This window comes from Ascaphus truei, chromosome 2 (genome assembly GCF_040206685.1).
Source record: "Ascaphus truei isolate aAscTru1 chromosome 2, aAscTru1.hap1, whole genome shotgun sequence".
NCBI classification, from domain to species: Eukaryota; Metazoa; Chordata; class Amphibia; order Anura; family Ascaphidae; genus Ascaphus; species Ascaphus truei.
Window position 1 is genome coordinate 181,440,948 of NC_134484.1, and position 12,366 is coordinate 181,453,313.

General features: G+C 44.0%; 1 protein-coding gene across 7 annotated transcripts in view; it reads left to right on the top strand.

Moving 5' to 3' along the window:
- Positions 1 to 12,366, top strand: part of KIF13A (kinesin family member 13A) — a 206,805-nt gene that overhangs the window by 168,703 nt on the left and 25,736 nt on the right. For all 7 annotated transcript variants that reach the window (XM_075585633.1, XM_075585635.1, XM_075585634.1 and 4 more), the window contains 6 exons: positions 1,374 to 1,500; positions 3,385 to 3,440; positions 3,979 to 4,103; positions 5,017 to 5,193; positions 7,803 to 7,895; positions 9,388 to 9,540. In XM_075585633.1, coding sequence (XP_075441748.1) covers positions 1,374 to 1,500; positions 3,385 to 3,440; positions 3,979 to 4,103; positions 5,017 to 5,193; positions 7,803 to 7,895; positions 9,388 to 9,540 — 731 coding nt within the window. The remainder of the gene's footprint in view (positions 1 to 1,373; positions 1,501 to 3,384; positions 3,441 to 3,978; positions 4,104 to 5,016; positions 5,194 to 7,802; positions 7,896 to 9,387; positions 9,541 to 12,366) is intronic.

The following is a 12,366-nucleotide window of genomic DNA, read 5'->3' on the forward strand; positions in this document are numbered from 1 at the left end:
AAGGTATACAGGGATTTACCAAATAAGTATACATGGCAAGGATGTTGATCCAGGGATTAATCCGATTGCCAATTCTTGGAGTCAGGAAGGAATTAATTTTTCCCCTTAATGGGGTTTTTTGTTTGCCTTCCTCTGGATCAATAAGTAAGTATAGATATAGGATAAAGTATCTGTTGTCTAAATTTAGCATAGGTTGAACTTGATGGACATACGTCTTTTTTCAACCTCATCTACTATGTAACTATGTAACTATGTGTGTATATATGTCTGTGTTGGTAAGTGTGTGTGTGTATGTCTGTTGGTAAGTGTGTGTGTTGGTGTGTGTATTTGTAATGCATATGTGTGTTTCATGCATTATGTGCATGTATATGTTGTATATTTAGTGTGTTTTTTATATGTTGAATATACATGTGTATTTGTATATGTTATGTGTGTGTTACACTAATGTTGTATGTTTGGTATGTGTGTATTTGGTGTAGTGTTTGTGTGTATATATGGGATGGGAGGGAGTAGAGATGATGATGATGTTGGGGGGAGAGAGGAGGAAGAGGAGAGGGGAGAGGAGATGATTATGAGGGTTATAGATGATGATGTGGAGGGGGAGAGATGTGGAGGGGGAGAGATGAGTTGAGGGCTGATGAGATGAGCAGGGAAGCGCAATCTTTTTCTCCTGCTTGTGCCCCTCTGCCAGCTGTCCCCCTCTTCACGACCCCCCCCCCCCGACACCCTCTTTGCCCCCCCCTTACCTTGGTTATGGGCTTCATGACGTTGTGTTGCTGTAGCCACTTGACATCACATTGCCATGGCGACGCGTCTCCAGATGCCGTCTGAACCAAGGTAAGTGAGTTACAGAGGCCCTTGCCTCTTCCCTGGCATTTAATTTAAGTGCCTTCGGGAAGCGCGCAGGACCTCTGTAAACCCGGCGTCCCCTGCAGATAATCTTGTGTGCCCCCCAGTTTGCGCACCCCTGAGATAGAGGATCAGGGAGAGGATGGGAGGGAGAAAAAATTCTAGTCAGTAATAATATTAATGGGGCCCTGAAATAGTTTTTTCCCAGGGGCCCGCGAATGTCTAGCTACGCCACTGCTCTGACAAGCACTATTGTACATACAGAGGCACAAGTATGCACTGCACACACACTGGTACTGGCTGCTCTATACACACATTAACACAAGTATAAATTCCTTTACATACACGCAAGTGTACACTTCTCTACACACTAACATATGCACAGCTTTTCTCACACACACCACTGGTAATGGGCTGGAGAATTTTCAGCCTGTGCAATAACTTTCCCTGCACTGTCATAGGTACACTTTATCTATTGAGTTTATGACTAGCTGACTCACCCTGCTGCTGTCTGCCTCTTGTAGAGAAAACGGAAGATGACATTGAGCGTGAAGCGAGGCTGGTCGAGCAGTGGGTGGGCCTCACAGAAGAGCGAAACGCAGTGCTGGTACCAGCACCAGGCAGTGGCATCCCAGGGGCTCCCGCAGACTGGTACGTAACAAATCCTTAGGGAAGTCAAACTGTCTTGTGTCATTTTGAGATGACGAGGCAGTATGAGACCTCTATTTGTGTATAACTGTGATAGTGTATATAGCGAGACAGTAGATCCACCCAATAAAGAGTTTACCATGTAATGTTTTAGTGCCTGAAGCATGGTGAAAATCTCTAATGAGAAGTAGCAACTGCAGTCTGCCCTGAACTGTAAGTGTAAAGTGTGCCTTTATGCACTCAAAACTGAAATGGAATAATTATGTATAATGAAACTATTATTATGACTGACATTTTGGTTTCTTGATGCGACTTTCTGTTGGCTACAATATTTTCCTTGATGGTTTAATAATGGTGAAAGGAGAAGAGGAGATGATCGACTATGATTTGTACTAAATTTACCAGGATGAGAATTGACAAATCCAGTAATAGTTGTGGGTGCAAAAGTGTGAATTGGTAGCGAATTACATGAAAGACATGAAGGGCATAGGGAGATATGGTCTTCCAGAGGACTCACCTTGTTGCACACCACCCTTTAAACCCCAACATTTAATAGCATTGAAAATAAAACATATATCACTGTTCTTGAATTTAAACAGTAATTTAAAGTACTATTTGTAACGGACGTGCTCGCCACAAACCGGGACCAGACCGCGGGGCTGAGGTGGGGAAGTGAATACACCGAACTTAGACCACGAAGCCGGTTCTGGATTGCGCAGTCCATAGTGAATCGTAACAGGGTCAGGCTTGGAGAGGCCAGGGTAATCCATTGACACGGCAGGGTCAGGGTTGGAGATGGTAGGGTACTTGATGTCCAGGCTGGAGTTCGGCAACAGGAAGTCAGGAGCACACCACTTCAGCGTAGCAGCTGAAGCACGGGAATGGCCTCTGCGCGAGGAGCGGGAGCGGCACATGATAAGGTCTCTGCAAGGGAAGAATGCAGGTCACAGGAACAAGGCAAGACTGGCACTGGCGGTCCAGCGCTTCATCACAGGAACCAGGAAACGGACCTCTGCCTGGGGTGAATGCAGCAGGTCTCAGGAACAGGGTAAGGCTGGTACTCGGGATCCAGCGCTTCAGCACAGGAACCTGGAAGCTGACCTCTGCCTTGGGTGAATGCAGCAGGTCACAGGAACGGGGTAAGGCTGGCACGGGGAATCCAGCGCTTTTGCACAGGAACCAGATAGCAGACCTCTGACTGGGGTGAATGCAGCAGGTCTAGGGAACAAGGCAAGGCTAAGGCAAAGTAGCTTGTGGCAAACACAGTTACATCCAAGTGAATCTTGGGTTATACTCAGCAATGAGTCAAAGGGAGAGGCCAGTATAAGAAGGGCAGATAGCCAATCCCAAGACAGGGGTGCGTGGGATTTCCTCCAATGCCAGAGCAGAGAGACAGCTGTAGTGATTGCAAGCACAGGTGATAGTGCTTGCAAATCCAAGGGAAGGTCTGCCAGAGACCTCACCAACTCTGCAAGAGTGAGCTGCAGCCAAAACCAGGAACGGATTCCTTACACTATTATAAGAAATACAAAAGCGGCATTCTTGCAGCAGCTGCTTTAAAAATAATGCAAGATATGAAGCCATGCACAATAATGCCATCACACCAGCAGCTTGTCCAAGATTTAGAAGGACGTTATATCTAAAAATGACTAAATAATATTTCATATCTTTAAACAAATGTCATTTATTACAGACAATGCCAACATAAATAAATATGCAATTTTTTTTTAAGATTACCGTTTTATAAGCATAGTATTTACGGCTGACTGGTATTCACAGTCTATTTCTCAATAAAATTCGATTTTACCTGCAACAGATCTATGTACAGTAAATGTTTTACACTGACAATTCATTACATTTTACAAGTAGTTTTTGATTTCTTTTCAGGACCCCGCCAGCTGGAATGGAGACTCACATCCCTGTTCTTTTTCTAGACCTGAATGGTAAGATCATGCAAATTCCCCAAAAGGATTGTCTAGCTACAACGACGTAACGAGGGAACTGCTCTCTAAAATAGCAGCTGCCATTTCTTGTTATAACATTTAAAATCTTTAACACATTACGTGTGCGTGTGTAAGATCTTACACCTGTATGTGCGTACATATATAATACATACATTTTATTATGAAAAGTACAAGGCATCATATGATGGGGAGTAGAACATGTTTAATTCATGTAGCAAAACAAAATTGTAAACCATATCATAGAAGTGGTAGTTCTGCCGTGACAGTGACCAGGGACTTCTTTCATTTGAAACACGAAGTTCCAGTCAGAGACCACTGTTGTATCTGGTTTCTTGATTTGAGGAGAAAGGAAGCTTTGATTGTGTACCACACACGATCAGTCCCGCTATCTTGCCAAAGAGGAGACCACTGCTTGGGAACTGTGTGGGTTGCACCGTTACAGAACCAATTGTAACATAAACAATGTTCTCCTCTCTCTCTCTGTTTTTTTTTTTTTTTTTGCCTGTGGCTAAATTAGCTGATAATCTCAGTGCCAATGAACAGCTCATAGGTTCACACGCATCAGGAGTTAATTCAATACTACCAAAGGAGCATGGGAGCCAGTTCTACTACCTGCCAATCCTGAAGCATAGCGACGACGAGGTAACCCTAATCACGTGCACTTTTCCAAACTCACATTCAGCGTCATTGCCTAAAGCATTGGCTTTTCTTGACATCCTTTGTTGCTGGAAGGCTTACTTTAAAGTGTTAGTTGCGGTCACAATTAAGGGATATAAGGACCAATTATGCAGACAATGGATAGCTGTGGCTCTGGGGCAATCTGGCTTCCTGGCAGTGAAGGCCGGGTGCATTCCAGGCAGAGCTTGTTTCGTTTGGTTATATTCACAGCTGCGAAATCACATCAACTATCACAGCAAAAATTATGAGCTGTAATTGATGCGGTGCAGGCCCCTCTGACAGACAGGAGGTCAAGCAACAACGAATCCTATTGCTTAGATCAAGTAAAACTCAGGAGCCATTACATGTATGGCAGTTGTCCATACTACGTGTCTCTGCAGGAAGTAGGTTAAGGAGCAGTCCCACCCAGGGTGTTTCTTTCCCTTTTTTTTCCTGGAAAACTTGGTTTCCAGAGATATTTTTGTTGTTTTTGCCTGTTATGACACAAAAAAAAATGCAAATATGGCCACGGCTGCAAACATGGCTGCCGGGTCACCAATAGAAATCCGCCATGTCCTCTCCCGATGACGTCACAGCTTTTCTATTGGCTGCCGGGCCGAGTCCTGACCCCAGCGGCCATATTGCTCACCCAAGATTGCCAGCTGGACCTCTATCGTAAACGGGCTCGCCGCTCTTAAACTGTGGAGTCCTTGGATATCGGGCGACCACCGATGAGCTCAGTGGCAATCCACCCCCCCTGGTTTAGGTTAGGGTAAAAAAGAAGAGGATTTAATTTGAAGTGTTGGACTCGGTCACATTAGGCATTAAATAGATGTTATGTGATGCTTCATTTCGGAACATGCAAGACTGAGCTGTGTTTGCTGTCTCCTTACAACAGGTTTCAGCCACTGCGTCCTGGGACTCTGCAATTCATGACTCGGTGCACTTGAACAGGGTGACTCCACCGAGTGAGCGCGTCTATCTGATAGTGAAGGCTACAGTGCAGCTCAGCCACCCCGCGGCTATGGAATTGGTGTTACGCAAGAGGATTGCAGTGAATGTGTATAACAAACAGGTAACTGTCCTGTTAGGGGTCCTTAGTGCAACTTTAGAACCGAATACTCTACTCCGAAATAAATACAGTGCGACTGCACAATGATTCATGTACTTTCAGTTTTTATCTTACAAAGCTAGTTTTCTATGATGGGAGCTTTGTAGGGAGGATACACTGCTCCAAGTCTAGAAGACAGGCTTTTCTCTCACTGCTTCTTCCACTTCTATCTCAAAGTATTTGTAGTTCTGATTCCCCCTAGATCAGGCCCGTCAAACCCAGAATAGCTTGGGGGTCAATTCTTAAGTCCAACTGCAAGACTCGGGCCGCACGAGGAAAAAATAAAATAAATTATTATAACTTATGCGTACACTCTCTTCCTTGAGCTTTTCCTATTGAAAATATGTCAACGTCACTGGTATCTCGTTCCTCCACCCCCTCTCTCTCTCTTTCCCCATTCCCTCCTCCATCCGCTCTGGGAGACTCTCTCTTTCTCCCTCTTTCTCTTCGCCCCCCCTCTCGCTCTCTTCCACCCCTCTCTCTCTCTTCCCACCTCTCTCTCTCTTCCCTCCATCTCTCTCTCTCCCCCCTCTCCCTTCCCCCATTTTTCTCCTCCCCACCCCACTTTGTCTGTCTTTCTCACTCTTCCTGTCTTCCCCACACCCTCACGCACATACACACACAATAACCCCCCACAATACACACACAATACCCCCCACAATACACACACTAGTAATACCCCCATAATACACACACACAATACCCCCCAGCCCCACAATACATACACGCGCACACACACTACCCTCCATCCCCCACAATGTACACACACAATACTCCCCCCCCCCCCAATAATCCTCCCTTCCCCACAATATCTTTCCCTAATATCGTTCCCTCCTTCGCAATTCCCCCACAAAAAAACCCTCCCCACAATACCCACACAAACCCCCCTCCCCACAGATACTCCTTCCCCCACTAACCCCGCACAAAACGCTCCTCCCCCACAAAATCCACACAATGCCCACCCCCACACCTTACCTTGGGGGGGAGCCTCCGGTGCCGCTGGGCCCTACTTCTGGCACACACCAGTGGGGTGAGGAGGCCTGAACCAGCAGGAGGAGATTAGGCCTGGCCGCTGGACACAACTTCTTGCGCCCGGCCGGGCCCCCGCAGCCGCCGGGATTGATGTCCCAGCTCATCCCCCTAGTTCGAGCGCAGGATCTGTCAGCTGAGTGGCCGCGGGCCGCATGTGGCTCCCCGCGGGCCACGTGTTTGACAGCCCTGCCCTAGATCAACATATCCTCCGGGCTTAAAGCCAGGTGTCTACGAGAGCCCCGTTCCCGCTGCTCCCTATTCCTCACTTTGAACTAGAGTAGAAAGGTTACATGATGTAATTTTACCTGCCTGTATACTGCAAAACCGCACTGCTCACGTAGTTACTTATCTCCAGTACTTCCTTCTTCCTGTATCTGTATGTCTTCTCCCAACAATCCCAAGACAACGCCACTGTACCATTAGCACCGTGCTGCTTCTCACCTCCTATCTGCTTTGGAAACACTGCAAAATACATTCGTAAACATGTCAGCTTTCAAATGGGTGTTCCCCCCGAAGCTGTGCTCTTGATGTTCAAACAGATCCTTTGGTGTATATCATGTATAAAATGAAAGGAGCTTTGAACACTCCCCGCCTTGCCCCAGTAAATCACACGCACATTTACTGATTGCAAAAACAGCACACGGACATCCCAATCCAGTCACAGTAATACAGGGCCCTTGATATCCTCTTCCCCTGCATGGGTTATTTGCCAAACATCTGGGCTGCCATTAAAACTTATGGGGAAACTCCGGAATACCTGCTAAGTATTAATGCTTTTTCATAACACTAGCTAACTTGCTAGTAACACATAACAACTTGCTAATCATAGGCAGGGCGCTGTGTATTTGCATTGGGAATTTGATATGTGTTATCTGTATTTGGGATTACTGGTCCATAACATCCAGCTGTATACTAGTGTAGTGTTGTGTATATGAAGGCAGTTTTTGCTCTTGCTTATGTGCAAGGTAACACTAATCCCTATGGTCAGCCTCCCTTATCTAACTTTATTGAGTCACATTTAGCGAGCTGTGTGATTAATTTACCTACAGCAATATTACTATCATCATTATCTGGCCACGTTCACTATGTGATTGTGACATTTACCAACTCTAGCGCACAATCACTAGTTCTTACACTGGTATTCTTTCAACCAGTCACTGTAAGACACATCGGTTGGAGTTGCGCCCATACACTGTGTATTTTATTCACTGTTCTTCTTGTACAGTGATATATGTTTTATGTAACCCATTTACTAATACAGGTATTATTAATTAATACTATTTGGTGGTGTGCTACTTAATGAATTTCTTTATAGTTAATACCTTAGTATTTTCTTTTTTGTTTTGTCTGTACCCCCAGTTCAGGTATGCACCTCCCAATTATATTTGTTTACGCATTTTGGTCTTATTAGCTGGTAATTTTAGTTGATCATTAATCTCCCCAACCTATTTCCTCTGTTCGATCCTTGGGAAGAAAGCAAATACGTAAATATAATGGGGCGATTTACTAATTTACTCTCAAAACTGTGTGTTTGTTTGCAGAGTTTTACGCAGAGCCTAAAAAGACGAATGTCCACAAAGAATATCATGTATTCCTGTGGCGTGAGCTATGAAATTGTGTCCAATATCCCAAAGGTAACCTTCTCCATGTTTTCCAGTGCAGCATGAAAGGGGGAAAAAGGAAGAGACTTATAAGATCCGCTGTTTGTATATTACAGCTCAACCCCCTTATAACGCTGTGCTTGGGCTCCAAAGAATCACATCGCGCTATAAGCGGATCGCGTTGGAAATAATGTACAATTGTATGCATTGTACAATAAAGTATTTAAGATACCAATAATCGTGTTGTAAAGTATTCACAAATACAAAAATTGGGAGCCACGCTTGCATCGCGTTATAAGCGGATCCGCGCTGTAGCGGATCGCGTTATAGCGGGGTTGAGCTGTATTCGGCCTGGGAGGCTCCATTCGTGAAATGAAATGTTATTGGTGGCCCCACCTGCTGTTAGAATGTGTGTAAGTACCATTCTTCAGACTCACATAGAGCGTCCAGACACCAAAGTGTGTCCAGAATGTGATCTACATGTAGTGGATGCCAAGTAGGAGAATAGGAATTAATGTTGCTCTCTGACATCTGAGAGGATTAGCGTTTTGAATTCCCACCTAAGAAATAAAGTGTCTAGCCAGCATAGGGTTTAAATCCATGGCCACTATTCAATGTGATATGTAGCCACTTCTCTATGCAGGGAAGCTGTGAAATGACTAGAGCTAGCAGCTTTTCCTGACATTGAGAATCTGTTTGCCGGCATTTTGAATTGGCTTCAATGGCGCAATTGCTTTTAATGCTAAAGATCAAATTCTTGAGATTGGGTCAATAATCTGTATTCTGCAAAAAAATGTAAAAAGTATAAGCGGTCTCACACATCTACTGTACAATAGTAGTTGGAATTTTTCAAAAAACTGTGCATTCTCATGCCGTCTCAAATGCTGAGAATTCCCAAGAGTGTGTTTCTCTGAGTGGTTCTGTAGCAAGTAGCGGTCACATGTAGCAATGACTCTAACTTGATGGGCAGAAAGGGTGTCTCACTTCCATCCTGCTTCCATGAACCAATGAGTCCAAAACAGTAGAGATTAGTGTTTCTCGAAAGAGTGACTAGCTTAAAAAACAAAAAACAATGATTAAACATGCCCTGGGGCTATGCCAATGTTTCTAATATAGGGTGACCATTTTTCTGTAGTTTAAAACCGCGACAATTTTCACACCGAACGTGCATGCGTGAAACTCCCCACACCAATTGCGCATGCACACATCGGCTCTTTCCGGCACGCACGTGCGTAATCTGCTCTTGGCGGAAGTGCATTTGCGATCGGCGTGGGGCCATTCAAGCATGCGTGGCCGGCAACAGACGATCATGCATGCGCAGGATCAGCTCTTGCCTGCCATGCATGCAAGATCGGCTCTTGCCGGCAGCGCATTCTCGATCGGCACGATAAAACAGGACGTTGTGCGACTTTTTAAAAAGTCGTTGGGACAAAAAGCCCAAAAACCGGTGCAATCCCGGGAAAACCAGGACGTCTGGTCACCCTATTTTAATGTCACTGTCCGTGATTCATGGCTTTCCCCTTAGGCGACGGAGGAGGCTGAGGATCGAGAAACGCTGGCTCTGATGGCAGCGAGGAGCGAGTATGAGGGTACTGCTGATGGAGAAACCTACATTGAGAAGTATACACGTGGCGTGCTACAGGTGGAGAACATATTGAGCCTCGAGCGACTGAGGCAGGCAAGTGATCACACGGGAGGGTATTGAGGGTGGACCTGGATGCATGTCAAACTCAGAAATGTATAAGTACTACATATGTAGCCAGGCTTACTGTCACCAGCGCCGTGGACGAACAAGCAAAAGTCTGCGGGACAGTGTCTTCTGCGATGGAGCTACAGTGGGTGCATGCTTTTGAATGGGACCCCCCGCCGCGTTAATTCTTTGCGTGTTGTTGCGCCACCGAAGACATTAAGTCATGTTACATCTGCAGGTTTTGTTAATTACTGAAACTCTTTTTATCTACTTACTGTACCGTAAAGATCGGAAACAATCAAGAGTGCAACCACAAATTTCACACAGATCTCCCAAGCCTCTTCCAGATGCTGGAACATCCTACAGCATCTAAACGTCAGATATTCAACTTCTTGGCGTAGATGTGTATATGAGCACAAATTGTGCTACTTCTTTCTTTGCAAAATTCCTTTTCAAATGGGAATCTCACTAAAGTTTCAGTATTCGACAGATTGTACAGCCCAAGCCTGGGTAAAGTAATGCCTAGAAAGCTATCTGATTCACTGTGGCTAAGTTGTTCTGCTATTTTGAACAAGTAATTTTGTACTGAATATCTACAGCTTAAAGAGGCTGTTCCTCTTAATTAACTTAAAACTGGAAACAAACTTAAATGCATGCTTGCTAATGCAAGAAGCCTGGCAGATAAAATGGGGGAGCTTGAATTAATAGCTGCAAGGGAGCAGTATGATATCATAGGCATTACTGAAACATGGTGGGATGAAACTCATGACTGGGCAGTTAATTTAGAGGGTTATTCCCTTTTTCGGAAGGATCAAACAAATAGAAGAGGAGGTGGAGTATGTTTATATGTTAAACCAGATCTAAAACCTATTATAAGGGAAGATGTTTATGAAGGAAATTATGAAAATGTAGAAATCTTGTGGATATTAGCAGTGGAGGGAAAATTATAAAGAATATGTTTGTATCGTGAAATATACAACATGTATGTAAACAGAGGTGGATTTAAAAATCCGCCACCCCTAGGCACAGCTGTTGCGGCCGTCTCCTTACCTGCCGCCCCCTGCCTCCTTTTGAACCACAGCATCAAATGACGCTGCAGACGTCACCAACGTGACGTCATACAACGTCACATTGCCATGGTAACGCAACGTCATGACGTCATTTGACTCTGCGGGTCAGAAGGAGAAGCAGGGTGGCAAGTAAGGAGGCGGCCGCAACAGCTAAATAACTTCCCATCCGGCCCGATAGGTCAGGGAGCGCGGCAAAAGTATATGGGGGCGGACATTTTTACCACCCCCAAATTTTTCCGCCCTAGGCCCGGGCCTACTGGGAAATCCGCCACTGGCTATAAACCACCAAACATCTGTGATATTGTGGAAGCCAAAATACTTTTGTAAATGGAGACGGCTTCAAAACTAGGTCATGTTTGCATAATGGGTGATTTGAATTATCCAGACATAGACTGGGGCAATGAGATTAGCATTACAACAAAAGGAAACAGGTTTTTGGTTGTGCTAAAAAACAATTACATGACACAAGTTATTGAGAAACAAACCAGGGGAGGATCATTACTAGATTTGGTAATATCAAACAATGTAGAAGTAATAACAAATATTCAAGTCCAGGAACATTTGGGAAACAGTGATCATAACATGGTCTCATTTGAAATAAATTATCATAAACTATATCATATGGGTTCAACAAAGACTTTACATTTTAGGAAGGCAGATGTGAATAAAAGGAGGAATAATCAACAAGGAATACACTGGGATTACATTTTTGCAGGGAAAAATGTGGAAGATAAATGGGCAGTCTTTAAACTTTAAATTTGTCCCTGAAGAAGCTCCTTTGCTGGAGGGAAACGCGCGTGGACGTGCAATGTTGTCAGTCTCCTACTTGGGACTGTTTTTAATGTAGTTTTGTTAGGTTCCTGTCTCAGTATGTTTAGATCACAGAACTTGGCGAATTTAGTCTAGTTTGTGCAGTCAGCGAGCACTGTGGCCATTCCTCCTATCCCCATGCGTATGTATATGCTGTGAACTCATCAACACTGGGGCTATGAGTGCTAGTTCCTGTATTCACAGGTTATGCTCCTTAAGTGACAGATCCAATTACGGAATTAATTAATTATATGTTCATTTTAGGAGGTTTGGATATTTCTCTATTTCTTTCTATTACCTTCCATTGGTCTCGCTGACTATCATATAGTTACCATCTGATCTAACAGCTGATACAGAGGGGCTAATACCCTGACCTATTGCATCATATGCCTCTAATCCCACCATCAATAGCTGGTAAACTGGGATATTACTATTATATACACTAGATGACATAGATGCATGAGATATATATTTATTATTTGATTTAATTTATTTTTAACTCACGTTACACCCACCTTTGGTAATATATGTTTTAAGTCAATTTATTAAAAGTTACATTTTACACCTGTGGTGTGCAGTTTAGTGAATTCTTTTAGGGGCACAATCATTTTGTGTTTCCCTTCCCCCCCCTTTTCAGATGTGAATAAAAGGAGGAATAATCAACAAGGAATACACTGGGATTACATTTTTGCAGGGAAAAATGTGGAAGATAAATGGGCAGTCTTTAAACATTATTAGAAAACACACTTATCAGTAGCCTTTATTACCCCATGGGTAATAAATATAAAACAAACAAGTCTAAACCAATGTGGCTAAATAAACACATAGGGGAGTAAATGGAAAGGACTGGAGGCATCATATCAGAATTATAAGGAATGGAACAAAAGTGGCAAAAGGGCAATCAAATTAGCAAAAATTGAAAATTAAAAAAGAA